Here is a 12,417-nt window from a genome sequence, read left to right on the forward strand (position 1 = left end):
CTCACCTGGCTCAGGAGGCTCTCTTCTTCAAACTCACAGGGCCGAGTGGGTTAAATACAGATCTGTGTGTCAAACCCCCTGAAACATTATCTCCTGTCCAATAGGACTCCACCAACTCTGAGACCAAAATCTCGTCTCCACCTCTCTTTTAATACCATTTAATAAGGGGCCTTTGGCGCCAATTAAGAATAAAAAGCCCCCTGCACTTTTAGCAGCAAAGCCATAAAGAGAACAGACTTCAAATGGAAAATCCCCATTAAGTCTGGAAGGAAAGCATCACCTGCTGGGACAACTGCAACTGTGGGGAAAATGCTGCCTACTAACACAATACCTCAGCCAAAAGCAGTTAGAGATCATAGATGACAACGTGGACGGCCTTAAATGTACATTTATGAGTTGTAAGAGATTTCTAAAACACTATTTTTTACCCACAGAACATCTGCTTTTCCAACAGTTGAGTGACTGGAAAGCTGATTATCAACTCGCTGAGCAACAAACAGGCTTCTGTTTTGTCTTGGCATGTTCATGATCACATTCAAAGTACTTCAAATCAGACTGAGGCTGCATTCTTAAAGGATGCTGTCATACTAACATACTACACTTCATACATGTCATAAGCTTAATGCATGTGTTTGAGTTCCTGAGCTCTCATCCAACCTTTAAACTGTTTCACCCATGACAAACAACAGGTAGTGTTCAAGCGATGGTACATGGACTTAATGCATATTATACACGATCTATGGCCTTAATATGCAACAAGCATAATTACAGTAAACCAATTTTAGTTGGCTGGTTGATCACCTTCATCAGTTGATAGTCAGAAAATGAATCATGTACTGATCAATTAGTTATTTATTAAGCACAACAAATAAGTTCCTGCACCTTAATTGCGAAGCGTTTCTTTGTCTTATGATAAACTAAATGTCTTTGGGTTTTAAACTGTTGGCAGGACAATACAAGATATGTGAAGCCAAAAACCTGTGCTCTGAAAACTGGAAACAGGCAAGACTTTTAGACTAAATTATTAATAGTTTAATCAGGAAAAATAACATCCAGATAAATTAATAACCAAAAAAAAAAAGAAAAAAAGAAAAATCATTGCAGCCATCAACTACAACCACTATTAATATTTGAAGACATAGCCTTGAGCTTGTAGGAAATGGTAGACATTTTATAGACCCAACGATAATGAAAATAATAGCACAGCAGCCGTGTACGTTAGCATGTTTTACGAGCAAGACATGTTACTGAAAGCAGCAATTACGTAAACAAGGCGACTCCAGCAACAAACCAGGTGTTCAGGGATGATTGTGGCACACTTAACTTTTTTTATCCCGTTTCATGTGCACACTGGAGTCCAAAGGAACCACATAAAGCAAAGTATTGAACCATCAATTTATTATAACTATTTGTCACAATACAAGGCTCAACATTAATTTATCTTGCCCGATTTGCATTACAGCATATAAAATGTACAGAAATGCTTCGTGTCAAAGAAACTGGAAGCTTTAAGCTCTAAACTGCAGATGCTACACATGTTTTGACATACATATTTACAAGCGATTTACTGGTGAACAGGAATATAAAAAGCTATGGATCTCCAACAGCAGGAATTCTTGCAAAATAGTCATGCTTAAAAAATGTCCAGGTTCTGCTTGACTTCTGTTACAAAATGCTGGAGGAGGAAAAATGAAGCCCCAACAGAAGTCTGTAGAAAGCCCACAATAAAGAGTTTTCATCGCAGGTGGCTGAAACACAGCGTGCCTGAAGATGCGTCCCAGGTTCTTCAGACGAAGGTGATGCGGCTGCGGGCCTGGTTAAGCTGCCACACATTCAGCTCCTCGTACTCCTCCAAGGCCTCTTGGAACTGGGCGGGGGTGAAACCACGAGTGATGCAGCGCTGCTCCGCTTCAGACATGCGAACCACCCCACCGGCTCCACCGCGGCCCGCCACGCCCTCTGTGGCAAGCTCACGCACCAGAGAGAAGATGGCGTCGGCCGGACGCTGAGTCCTGAACAGAAGGAATTAGGGGTTGGTGAGACTTTTAAAACACCTTGTTTTCCTTTTGTTGCATTGATTGAATTGAAGGTTAATTAAAAGCTTAAAATGGAACCTGTAGAAAGTGTGTAATAGTTTGACACTTTAGGAAATACTTATTCAGTTTCTTGGCGAGCCATTTCCCAGATTTCAGTCTTTATGCTAAGCTAACTATCTCCTGCCCCCTACTTCAATCTCAACATGAAGACATGAGTGTGATATCAATCATATCTAACCTTCAGTAATTTGTTTAACTACTCCTTTAATGGAAAAAAGGGACACAAGATTTTATTTGCTACAGATGTTAAAATTACTTATTTCTCTATCGGATGCTGTTTAAATGTAGAAACATGTTATTGATCCCACTGTTAAAAAAAAAAAAAGTCTTGGCAGTGACTAGAGAACAGTATATGTGAGAGGTGTGAACACGTCACTAGTCTTGACGCCTGCCTCTGAACATGCTACCGTGTGAACAGAGCGCCATAAAAACCCAGAGACGTTTTACAGCTTCCTCCAGGTTATGCAGCTCGTCTTACGGCCAGACGAGAAACTCATAAAAAAAAAAAAGAAAAAGGTCCGATGACATCCGGTCACTCCTGTTATGTTCGGCTGAACAAATGCTTTTATTAAAAGACAAGTCTGAGGTTCCAGTGTTAACGCTAACCTTGTGGTGCTGGACTTGTCAGCTTGTAGTGAATCCTTTGACATCTCCATCAGTCTCATTGCCTCGTTGACGTCTTCCTTCTCCACAGTCTCCATCATGCGCAGACGAGCCTGTAGAAAAGCAACGAAAGGAAACAGTGGAGATTGTGATGGAAATGTTTTAAGTAGATGTGCATCACGGTGAAAATTTTGTTTAGCATCAGATCTGTCTTGATTGCGAAGGCTGCGTTGTGCCGGCACTGTCAGACCGAGACAAGTGCAATGCCCTCTGGGATGGCCGGCAATTGCCCAAGTCTCCGCCTCTCAACACCAGCTAATCTCTCACAGGTTGAAATTAAAACACCAGAAATGCTAAAGTAGAACCTGAATACTCTGAAGATCAACTTTTTATGCAGCACATATTGATGACGATTCTGGCCATGGTCAGTTTTGCATGGGTTTGCACAGCTGCTCCTAACGCACAGAGGCTGACTGCCCACCCTGCAAAGCTGGCCGGGACCAGACAGCTCACTCACGTGGTTAAAGATATACCATGTGTAGCATCTGAGCAAATGCCGAGTGGTGCAAATAAATACATTATTGATCATCTTCAGCACTTCAACTCAAGTGGTTTCTTTCACACAGGGATGTGGTCGTCTGCCCCCTTGTGGACATCTGTGTGCAGCACACTGCCTTCTGTCTGCCTGAAGTGCTGGTTTTGCAGTAGGTGGATGACTGCTACCTGCACAAACAGCACTTTTGACAGCCAGAAGCTGAGATGACACCAGACCATTAAACACTCAATTCAAGAAATGTTAATTTTCTTGCATTAATGGCTTTTTAATAACAAAATACAGTACATTAGTCCATCTGATTTGCTATTGCTGAGTCATGATGAAGAATGATGACTGTATGAATTCGGCAGACTGGAGATCTTTTGTCCAGCGTGAGAAAGAAGTGCTCACACTGCAGTAGGCCAGGTTATCATCACTACCTGCACTGTAAGCACTTTATCGCACACTGGGCAGTTGATGAAGACACAAGGATGATCATCATGCTTCAACTCCAATAACTACATAATCAATATTTTGGCAAATTTCAAATGTAACAGTACTTAGTAGGTTTACAAAGTAAAATATTCAAATTTCATGTTCAATAAGTACTTAAATCTAAGCAATAAAATCATATGCATATTTTAACAGGTTAGATAAGAGAAGCCAAATCAGTTCAATCAAGATTTTCTTATTTCGGACAAAATAATTAATAGTAGTGCTGCGGTGGTTTCAATTATTGCAACCGGCCTGTTAAAGTTTCCAGCCACCCACAGTTCACTAGAGGCGTAGTTCTCACCAGGGCAGTGGACAGGCGGAGGACGGAGAGGAGGGTACGGGCAGAGGTGAAGGTGGTGTCTTTGCTGACTCTGGCCTCTTTCCTCATCTCTACATAAGCAGCAGTGATGTAATCAGCCAGCGACTCGGGCACCACAGGCTGCCGCTTCTTACACAGAGCGATGTAACGCCTGAAGGGATTCACATTTCATATTTTTGTTAACACAATATTGTGTAGTATAATTATCTGCATTCATGTAGCAGTACATTTGTAACTATTTTTCCTCACCTCATCAGCTTCATGTCGATGGGGGTGAAGTGAGTGGGTGGCTGGCGGCAGTGCTGGTGGACATATGTGATGTGCTGGGCCAGACGCAGGTCAGCGTCAGCGTCCGGCTTGTCCTGGATCAGCCAGAGCAGGTCGAAACGGGAGAGCAGAGCAGCTGGCAGCTGAATGTTCTGCTCAATGCTCTTCCGGGGATTGTAGCGGCCATAAGCGGGGTTGGCTGCTGCTAGAATAGAGCAACGGGCATTGAGGGAGGTCATGATGCCGGCCTGGAGATGAGTGGAAAACATTAGTGGAGATGTGATGGGCATTAGATTCTAATAGCTCAAGAAAGTAGCCTAATTAAGCTACCAGTTATTAACAAGTGTGATTCTCTTTACCTTAGCGATAGAGATGGTCTGCTGTTCCATCACCTCGTGGATGGCTGTGCGGTCGGCGTCAGCCATCTTGTCAAACTCATCAATGCAGCAGATGCCCTGGTCAGCCAGCACCAAAGCTCCACCTTCCAGGGTCATTTCTCCGGTTAGGGGGTCACGCATTACGGCCGCAGTAAGACCGACACCAGACGAACCGCGACCTGTTGTGTACTGGCCTGAAGACCAGAGAGGGGAGAAAGTGATCAAATGAGACCTGGGTGGAACGGCAGAGGCATACATTTTGTTTTTAAAAATTGCATACAATGCCTAATAGTTTTATTATTTTAAATATTTTGTTTCTTCAAACTAAAGACAAAGGCTGTCAAAGTAGGAACTATAGCATTGCATCTATCTATCTATCTATCTATCTATATATATAAAAAGACACAAAAAAAACAGCCTTTCCTCTTCTCTAGTCAGACCATCATATCAAAAGGTTAATATTTTACCATGTCAGCCCTAATGGAAAGAAAATGCCTGACTGGATAAAATATTAAACCAGATACAGGACTTTTACTCCAACAAACGGGCCTGTACTCACTTCGAGGAGCCAGACGGTCAATGTAGGACAGCAGCTGGGACTTGGCGACTCCTGGGTCTCCCATCAGGCAGATATTTATGTTTCCTTAAGGGGAAAGAGGCAAAACAAGATGAGTGTTGCAATTATTACAAGATTTCATTAAGGCAATTGCTTTGTCTTTGAGAAATGCTCCGCATATATTGACAGGAGACAAGGATTGGTGATATGCATAAAATGAGTAATGTGGTCATCCAAACCTCAACATAACATTTAAGAATTCAGACATTTAAGGTGATGTGCTTTTGGCAAATATTTTAAAATCTACTTACTGTAATTATCCATGTCTCCACTTATATTATGAGAATTTGGCCATATGATTAACAGCAACTTTAAACAAGGTATATTCCAAGGGATGCAATCAACAGCATTACGTCTTTTTGTATTGTTGGGTTATGGTTTACTACTTTTATTTCACTCAGACGAACACAATCTCTTTCTAAACAGTAGACAATCGATTAGGGACTATGGGGCTCACCTCTGATTTTCATGCCTTTGGGCGCCTGTTGCACTCCTCCAACCAGCAGCAGGAGCAGAGCCTTTTTTACATCTTCATGTCCGTAGATCTCTGGTGCTATTGAGCCGGCTAGTTTCTCATAAAATCCTTCATCTGTAAACAGATAATACAAATCACTTTTGCCAGTTGCCAAAAGAATGAAATTTATCAGTATAGTCAGGTTTTCAGTTAATATATCTTATTGGAAGTACGTCCATGACACACACACAGACTGGCACCTGTGATGCTGCGCAGCTCCTCATCAGTCAGTTCCTCGTTGCCGAGCTCATCGTCCTCCGTCTTGTTCATGAGTGTGATGCTATGGGCCTCCATGTACGTTTCTGACAGAAGACCCTGAAATGACCAAAACCAAATCAGGATAGAATAGAGATATATATTTTGGACAGTTTATGTACAGAAAAAACAGCAACAAAATTGTCAACACATCTTACACACCAACACTGAAGAAAAACCTTCCTGCTATAGATTAAGATTTCTTCAGATAGGTTTGAGCTCAGGGTTGTGCGCTATGTGGATTAAAACAGACACATCGTGAATTAAGCCACATACCTGAACAGCCTGCTTGAAGCCTGAGCGCAGAAGAGGGAGGAAGACTCCAGTGATGGCTACATGGTCTCCTGGCTGAGCAAGACGAGTGTTTTCTCCGCGGGCATACACAGTCATGCTCCTTGGAATATTACCGACTGGCACCTGGTCGCTCTGAGAGACAACAGAAGAAACTCATAAGAAAATAGAAACGTGCTAAAATCAGAATACAATGTAAGGCAACCGTAAGTGAGCATTTTATTGTATTTAGTTCCTTACATGTTCCTGTATACGCAGCTCCTGAAACTTCACAAATTTGGAGCCTCTGGTCTGCAAGTAGAGTCGACCTCCAGATTTGTTGGTGACACACTCTTGGCTGGGACACATGATGAGGGGCATGAAGGAGGGAGACTGGATCTGAAGGACAAAGAGACTTTGAGGGATACCTGATAAATGACTGCGCTGTCAGAGGATGTAAATGGTTACAGGACTAAAACCAATCTTACTGGCTGATAGGTCTCAGCACCACACTGGTCACACGTGTATGTAGCGACAGCCATCATTGGTTTGACCTCGGTGGCACGCGTCACTATGCCTCGAACCGTCACCAGATGCCCGATGCTGTCTGCTCGTACATCACGCACAACTTTGGGTTTAGTAGTGCTGGGAGACTTGAAGTACAGCTCACTGTGGATGGACGATAAGTTCATGAAAAAAGTACTCTAATGCAAATTTTACTCTAGTACAACCAACACAGAAAAAAAAAGATTAAGCTCCCCAAATGGCTTTATCAAACAACTAAAATAGATGAATAAAACTTTAACCCTGAATCTGATTTCAACTTACAATCTCCTCATGAGTTCAGGTGGGTATTGGTTACGAGGGTCCCGAGTGTCTGCAGGGTCGCGACCCCTCTGTTCCATCATCAGCCTGTGCTCAATGTACACGTCCAAAGAATCCCTGGCCACAATCTGGATATAACAAAAGCATTTTTATTTTAACAAACAGGTATGTAGCGAATGCATTAGTGCTGGAAACTCAATTGCAGTTTTTGGTAGACCCACAAAAATTGGAAAACTGAAAGGGAAAGCGCTAAGCTCATTGTTAAAGATACTGTGATATGGACTTATTATTGTACTGTCAATTTAATACAGTAGTTATACTACTGAAAATGCTTTAACCGTTTAAAAACAGAATCATCTGTGCAAATATACATACATCTCTTTCTTTATACTCTGGCAGCAACTCGTGGACAGCGTCAGCCACAAGGCCGGTGTAGCGCTTTGCATTCTCACAGATGCTCTCAACCAGCTCGGGGTATTCTTCAGCCACATCGTCCAGTTCCACAAAGACAGACACCTGCTCCCTGTGGGCCAGCGCCACCTGTACACGCAGACAAGTCATTAGGCAAGCCACTTAATTACACGACCTTGTCTGCACAGACTCTGCTCAATAACAACAATGACACCTCTACACTTTTAAAAAAAAAAAATGTAGGAAGCTGTGACAGTGCAGCCATATACACGTTTATAAAAAGGTGGTAAAACAGAAACAGGCCTACGCATTTTACAAACAGTGATGGCATTCTCTATCTTGAATTAAGCAATTATTCTAAGACCATTGAGGCAATATTTAGCTTAGCTTTACCGCTGTGATAGATTTAACAAATCTGAAAAACATACCAGTTGTGTAAAAGGAGCAAAGTTCAAGTTGTTACTTTCATAATTGATTTTTTGGGCATTGTATGCAGTTCTTAGATAGTGTAGTGAAAGGATGACAGGAAATGAATGAGGAAGTCCAGTAAATGTCTCCAGCCAGACTTTATTGAACCACGGACATTGTGGTTCACGCAACCCTGGTATGATAGTTCAAATGTAGCTTCTTAACCCTTAAGCCACAGGGGTGCCCCAAATTGTCACATAAAATTGATTTACTTGTAAAACAAGGTAAGGAACTAACTGAAATTACAGTCCAAGAAGACAAAGAGTGGCTAAAATTATTATTAGGACAAAAGATAACTGGTTGATCGGTTTTAAATTCAATATTCTATCACTCATCAGTACTTATTTTTCCATCCTCTTTATTCAGTTTTGAGTGAGAATGTCAATATCTCTCAGTCAACAACAATCCTCAAGGCCATCAAGGCCAAAATAGCCATTTGTTTACTATACTTACAAGTTGAGCTCCATATTTGAACACCTTCTTCCCATTATCATCCTCTGTGTAAAACTCCTGCAGGAACCTTTTGCATTTGTCTGCAAAATAAACACAAACACCTTTAACATGATTTCACAGCAGAAAAACACAGGCCACATCCAGCAGACACTAGGTGGATTGTTATCTAAATACACAAAAAAAAAATCATTGTTGTTACCTTTTCATTTGTTTAAATAATACAGATGCTATCTAAGTTTACAAGCTGTTGAAAATGTTGATTAACAGCCACCAGTGGGCCTAGAGACTGGGAGCTAATTTGTTGTCCTGCGACGACCCCCTTTGTTGAGTAACATGGCATCCTGTAATCTCGATGAGTCACTATTGCCTACAGTAGAGCACAAACTGCCACTGATGTACTACACGAACCAAATTCCGATCGAGTGCACCTACTAGCATAGTTTTCGAGAGAGAAATAACTAACGTTACGCAGCAGATCGCTCAGGGGTGAGAGTGTAAATACAACAACAGGCGCGCTCAGTTCAGTGTCCATTTTTTTTTTGAGAAAATATTCCTCACTTCTCGAAAGAGCCACAACTACTAACAATATTCAATTCCACGTTACAATAAACGAAACTACTCCTAGCACGATAATTAAAATAATCCACTTACTTTGGCGCCGTAGCAGAAAATCTGCAGCTCTGGTTTATTATTTCTGTGTTCGAGGATGTTATTGTAAACAAAGCAGCACATGGCTTTTGTGCCTCGTCACTCGGATATCCCTCCGCGACCCCTCCGCCCTCGAAAATAGTCCTGGCTGTTGTTTTCAAACCATGGCCAGCCATCTTCTAACGCTAGCTTAGGTTAGCTGAGTTGTGTTGAGTAAAGACAGCCCCTTCAATATTGGCTAACACTACTGCACTAAACGTCAAGAGGTCGTCGACTTAATGATTAACGTTAACGGTTAATAGACTCCAAGTCAAACTTCTAACTAAACAGTTAGTGTGATGCAGCGATTGAATTAACAGATTGGAAGATGGCTTCAGGCCAATGCAAAGTTTCGGTTTTAAGGGAAAGGCAAAATAAATAAATAAAAATAAAATTGTTACAAAGCCATAATAGTTAAGTAACAAATTGAAAGCTAAAGCATGGTCGAGCTCGAGTTCACTAACCCTAACGTACCCATGCTATTAGTTTTGGATATTAGCCATTTGCGTTGGGGGATCTGCGTTATAACGTACAGCTAATTTTCGACGACCAGCTTGTTTATTTGTATAACATCAAAATAGGGGTTGTGTCCAAAACATCATGTAGTCAAACCCCCGACTTAAACCAGCCTTTTGGCAAGGCACAAGGCCACTAAAAGACTTTCCAACTGGTATATTATTCAAACCGTTCAAAATATCACGTTAACTTGTGTAACTGACAGTCAGCTAACCTTAAAGAGAGCTTGCTAACTGGCTAGCATGCTAACATGACGTAGGTTGGGGCAGCTAGCAGCAGTTAGTGAACGACTTATCTTGGTTTCAGGACGCTTAACGTTAAGACAGCCAAAACAAGTGTTTAACATTGGCCGTGTGGATCTTGATGAGTTAAAAGGGTGCTGAATGCCATTGTTTAACTTATTGATGTTATTTGTTTGTTTGCATTGTTGCGCCGTTTCATTTTTAGAAATATGGGAATCACGTAACGTTAACAAGATGGTCATTATTTAAGAACAACAAAGTTAGCTTGCGTTATATCCATCATGTCGGTCTGAGTTATCCAAAATCGTCTCTATCAGGTTATGAGTAACTTTAAAAGGTGTGTTGAACATCCAGAAGGGTGCCTAACTTTACAACTTTAAACTGCTTTACTGCGAGGTCGCGTTTTCGGAGTTAAAATGGTAATGTTACACATTAAATAACCAACTGTGATGTGATGTCAACTTTATAACAGTTATATATTGTTGTTAAGACATTTCGCCCGGCCATTATTAACTTACTAAGTGTAAGCTATTGTTGGACATGTGCTTGCATAGTGGCGCCTGCTCCTTTGTTTAAGCGGATCCATCCGGGTCACCGTGTAGTCACAAGCTCGCAGAGAAGGCTGAACTAGTTACTAACAAGTTCGACAAGTTTGTGTAACTTTAAATGTGTACATTGGTCCCCCGTGTCCCGTGTTTTTTAACTATGACGTTACAATACACATTCACACTAACATGCATGCAATCCAGGGTTGTGGTCTAAGGAAAGTGAGTTAATGTAGAGGGAAAAACGAGGAGGTAACGTTAATGTTATCAGATGAGTGATTGAACAACACTGTTTTCGGCTGCACAAACACAATGAATTAAGATTGTTTAGATTAGCTGACTTTAACCCAATGTACTACATGATATACATTCAGTAACTTACGTTTCCAAACATTATTTTTTGAGAACGCATTTAGTTAGACGTTTGGTCATTTAGGCCAACCTGTTGCTGCCATGCCGTTATTGTGAAAGTTAACCCATTACCTTTCTCTGCCGCATAATCCTTAGGAGCCATGGCCGCAGACGTTGACCCTCAAGTGAGATAACTTGATTCCAAAATCCTAAAAGGTAACAACTAACCAAAATGCCGTTTAAATTCACGCTTTGGTCACTTCACTACGGAGACCAGTATTCATTCACTTGCAACTTGCGGTTCTCCCCAGTCGCGGTGCAAGAAGTGGCGCGAGTCTGACGTCTGCAGCAGCCAATCGTATCGCTTCTTTCAGTAGGGAGAGGCGGGCTTTCGTGGTGGCGCGAAAGTTGCGGGCGAGTGCAAGTCACGTGACTACGCAAACTTCCGCCCTTCTGGTAAGGAATGGCGCGAAATGCGATGATTGGATTTCATACAACTGAGTGACCGCAGAGTGAACTGGAACACTTCAGGCTCCAGTACAAGTGATATAAACACTAAATCGTGGCCAAAACAAACCTATTAAAACTCTCAGGAGTTGAAGGTTTCCTCCCCTATAACACAGCATATACAATAGACTCATTATAATGACATGTCGGTAGTTTCCTCACAAATCCCTGATTACAAATAAGATAAAGCAGGCGTCCTTTAAACACAAATTTGTTTATGGAAAACAATCACGAATGATTAGTTTGCTCCTCTGCACTGCACTGATTTAAACTGTGCCTCATCTCTTTAGGCATGTTACTATTCTGGACTTTGGCAAGATACAGTATTTCCAAGTTCATTATTGAAAATGCAATGGCTGATTCAGCTTTACTTTATGATAAACTGTTGAACTATTTGAGTTGTTGAATGATAACAGAAAAACAAGCATTATACTTATCTTAGATAAGTTTCATATATGCAAATTCACCAACAAAAAGCCTTTATTCCATAATGAATGTGAGCAGTCCTTGAATATCCTTGCAATAATATAAGTATTTTAATTTTTAAAGCATGTTTTCAATGTCCTCTACTCTGCAATTTACTAACCCCCTGGCATATTGTTCTCAGTGTGTCCTTAAAAAAAATGAAGTGAAATAAAGTTCTGCTCTTATTCATTTACTAATAAATCATACAGTATGTGCGTTCTCTAAATTGCGTTGAGTCAGTGTTTATTTATCTGCTCACTCACAAACACCTTTTCTTTTGATCCTACTAAAAAGACTCTTTCAGGGTTACTTTGCTCACTTAAGCATCTTTTAATAAACATTAAATTAACAAGTGTTCAAAAAAAGGCGGCGTCAACAACATTGCAATTATGAAACCAAATTCAAAACATGGAACACAGGAGGAGAGACTTGCTGCCAGCCTACAGGGACGTAACCAAACTGCAACACAACATTTCTTTTGGACATTTGATACATATTCAAAACATAAACATTCCTAACATGAATGGCAACAACTTTTGTCCCCGGACTTCATAGTCATTGTTTTGCCTTTCTCTTCCCCTCCAACAAGATTAATGACTG

The 12,417-nt window shown here is 41.2% G+C and overlaps 1 protein-coding gene across 1 annotated transcript; it reads right to left on the bottom strand.

Annotated features, from left to right (window-relative positions):
- Positions 1-1,398: 1,398 nt before the first annotated feature.
- Positions 1,399-11,129, bottom strand: mcm7 (minichromosome maintenance complex component 7). The gene is made up of 15 exons (XM_070913376.1): positions 10,978-11,129; positions 8,505-8,584; positions 7,548-7,712; positions 7,176-7,300; positions 6,836-7,016; positions 6,609-6,746; positions 6,354-6,503; positions 6,023-6,137; positions 5,766-5,897; positions 5,252-5,335; positions 4,675-4,886; positions 4,298-4,563; positions 4,031-4,199; positions 2,703-2,812; positions 1,399-2,012 (listed from the first exon to the last, which is right to left on the bottom strand). The coding sequence occupies exons 1-15, from the start codon at positions 11,006-11,008 to the stop codon at positions 1,787-1,789; spliced, it is 2,184 nt and encodes a 727-aa protein (XP_070769477.1). The 5' UTR covers positions 11,009-11,129; the 3' UTR covers positions 1,399-1,786.
- Between the last annotated feature and the right edge of the window lie 1,288 nt (positions 11,130-12,417).

This window comes from Enoplosus armatus, chromosome 10, assembly GCF_043641665.1.
Source record: "Enoplosus armatus isolate fEnoArm2 chromosome 10, fEnoArm2.hap1, whole genome shotgun sequence".
Classification (NCBI taxonomy): domain Eukaryota; kingdom Metazoa; phylum Chordata; class Actinopteri; order Centrarchiformes; family Enoplosidae; genus Enoplosus; species Enoplosus armatus.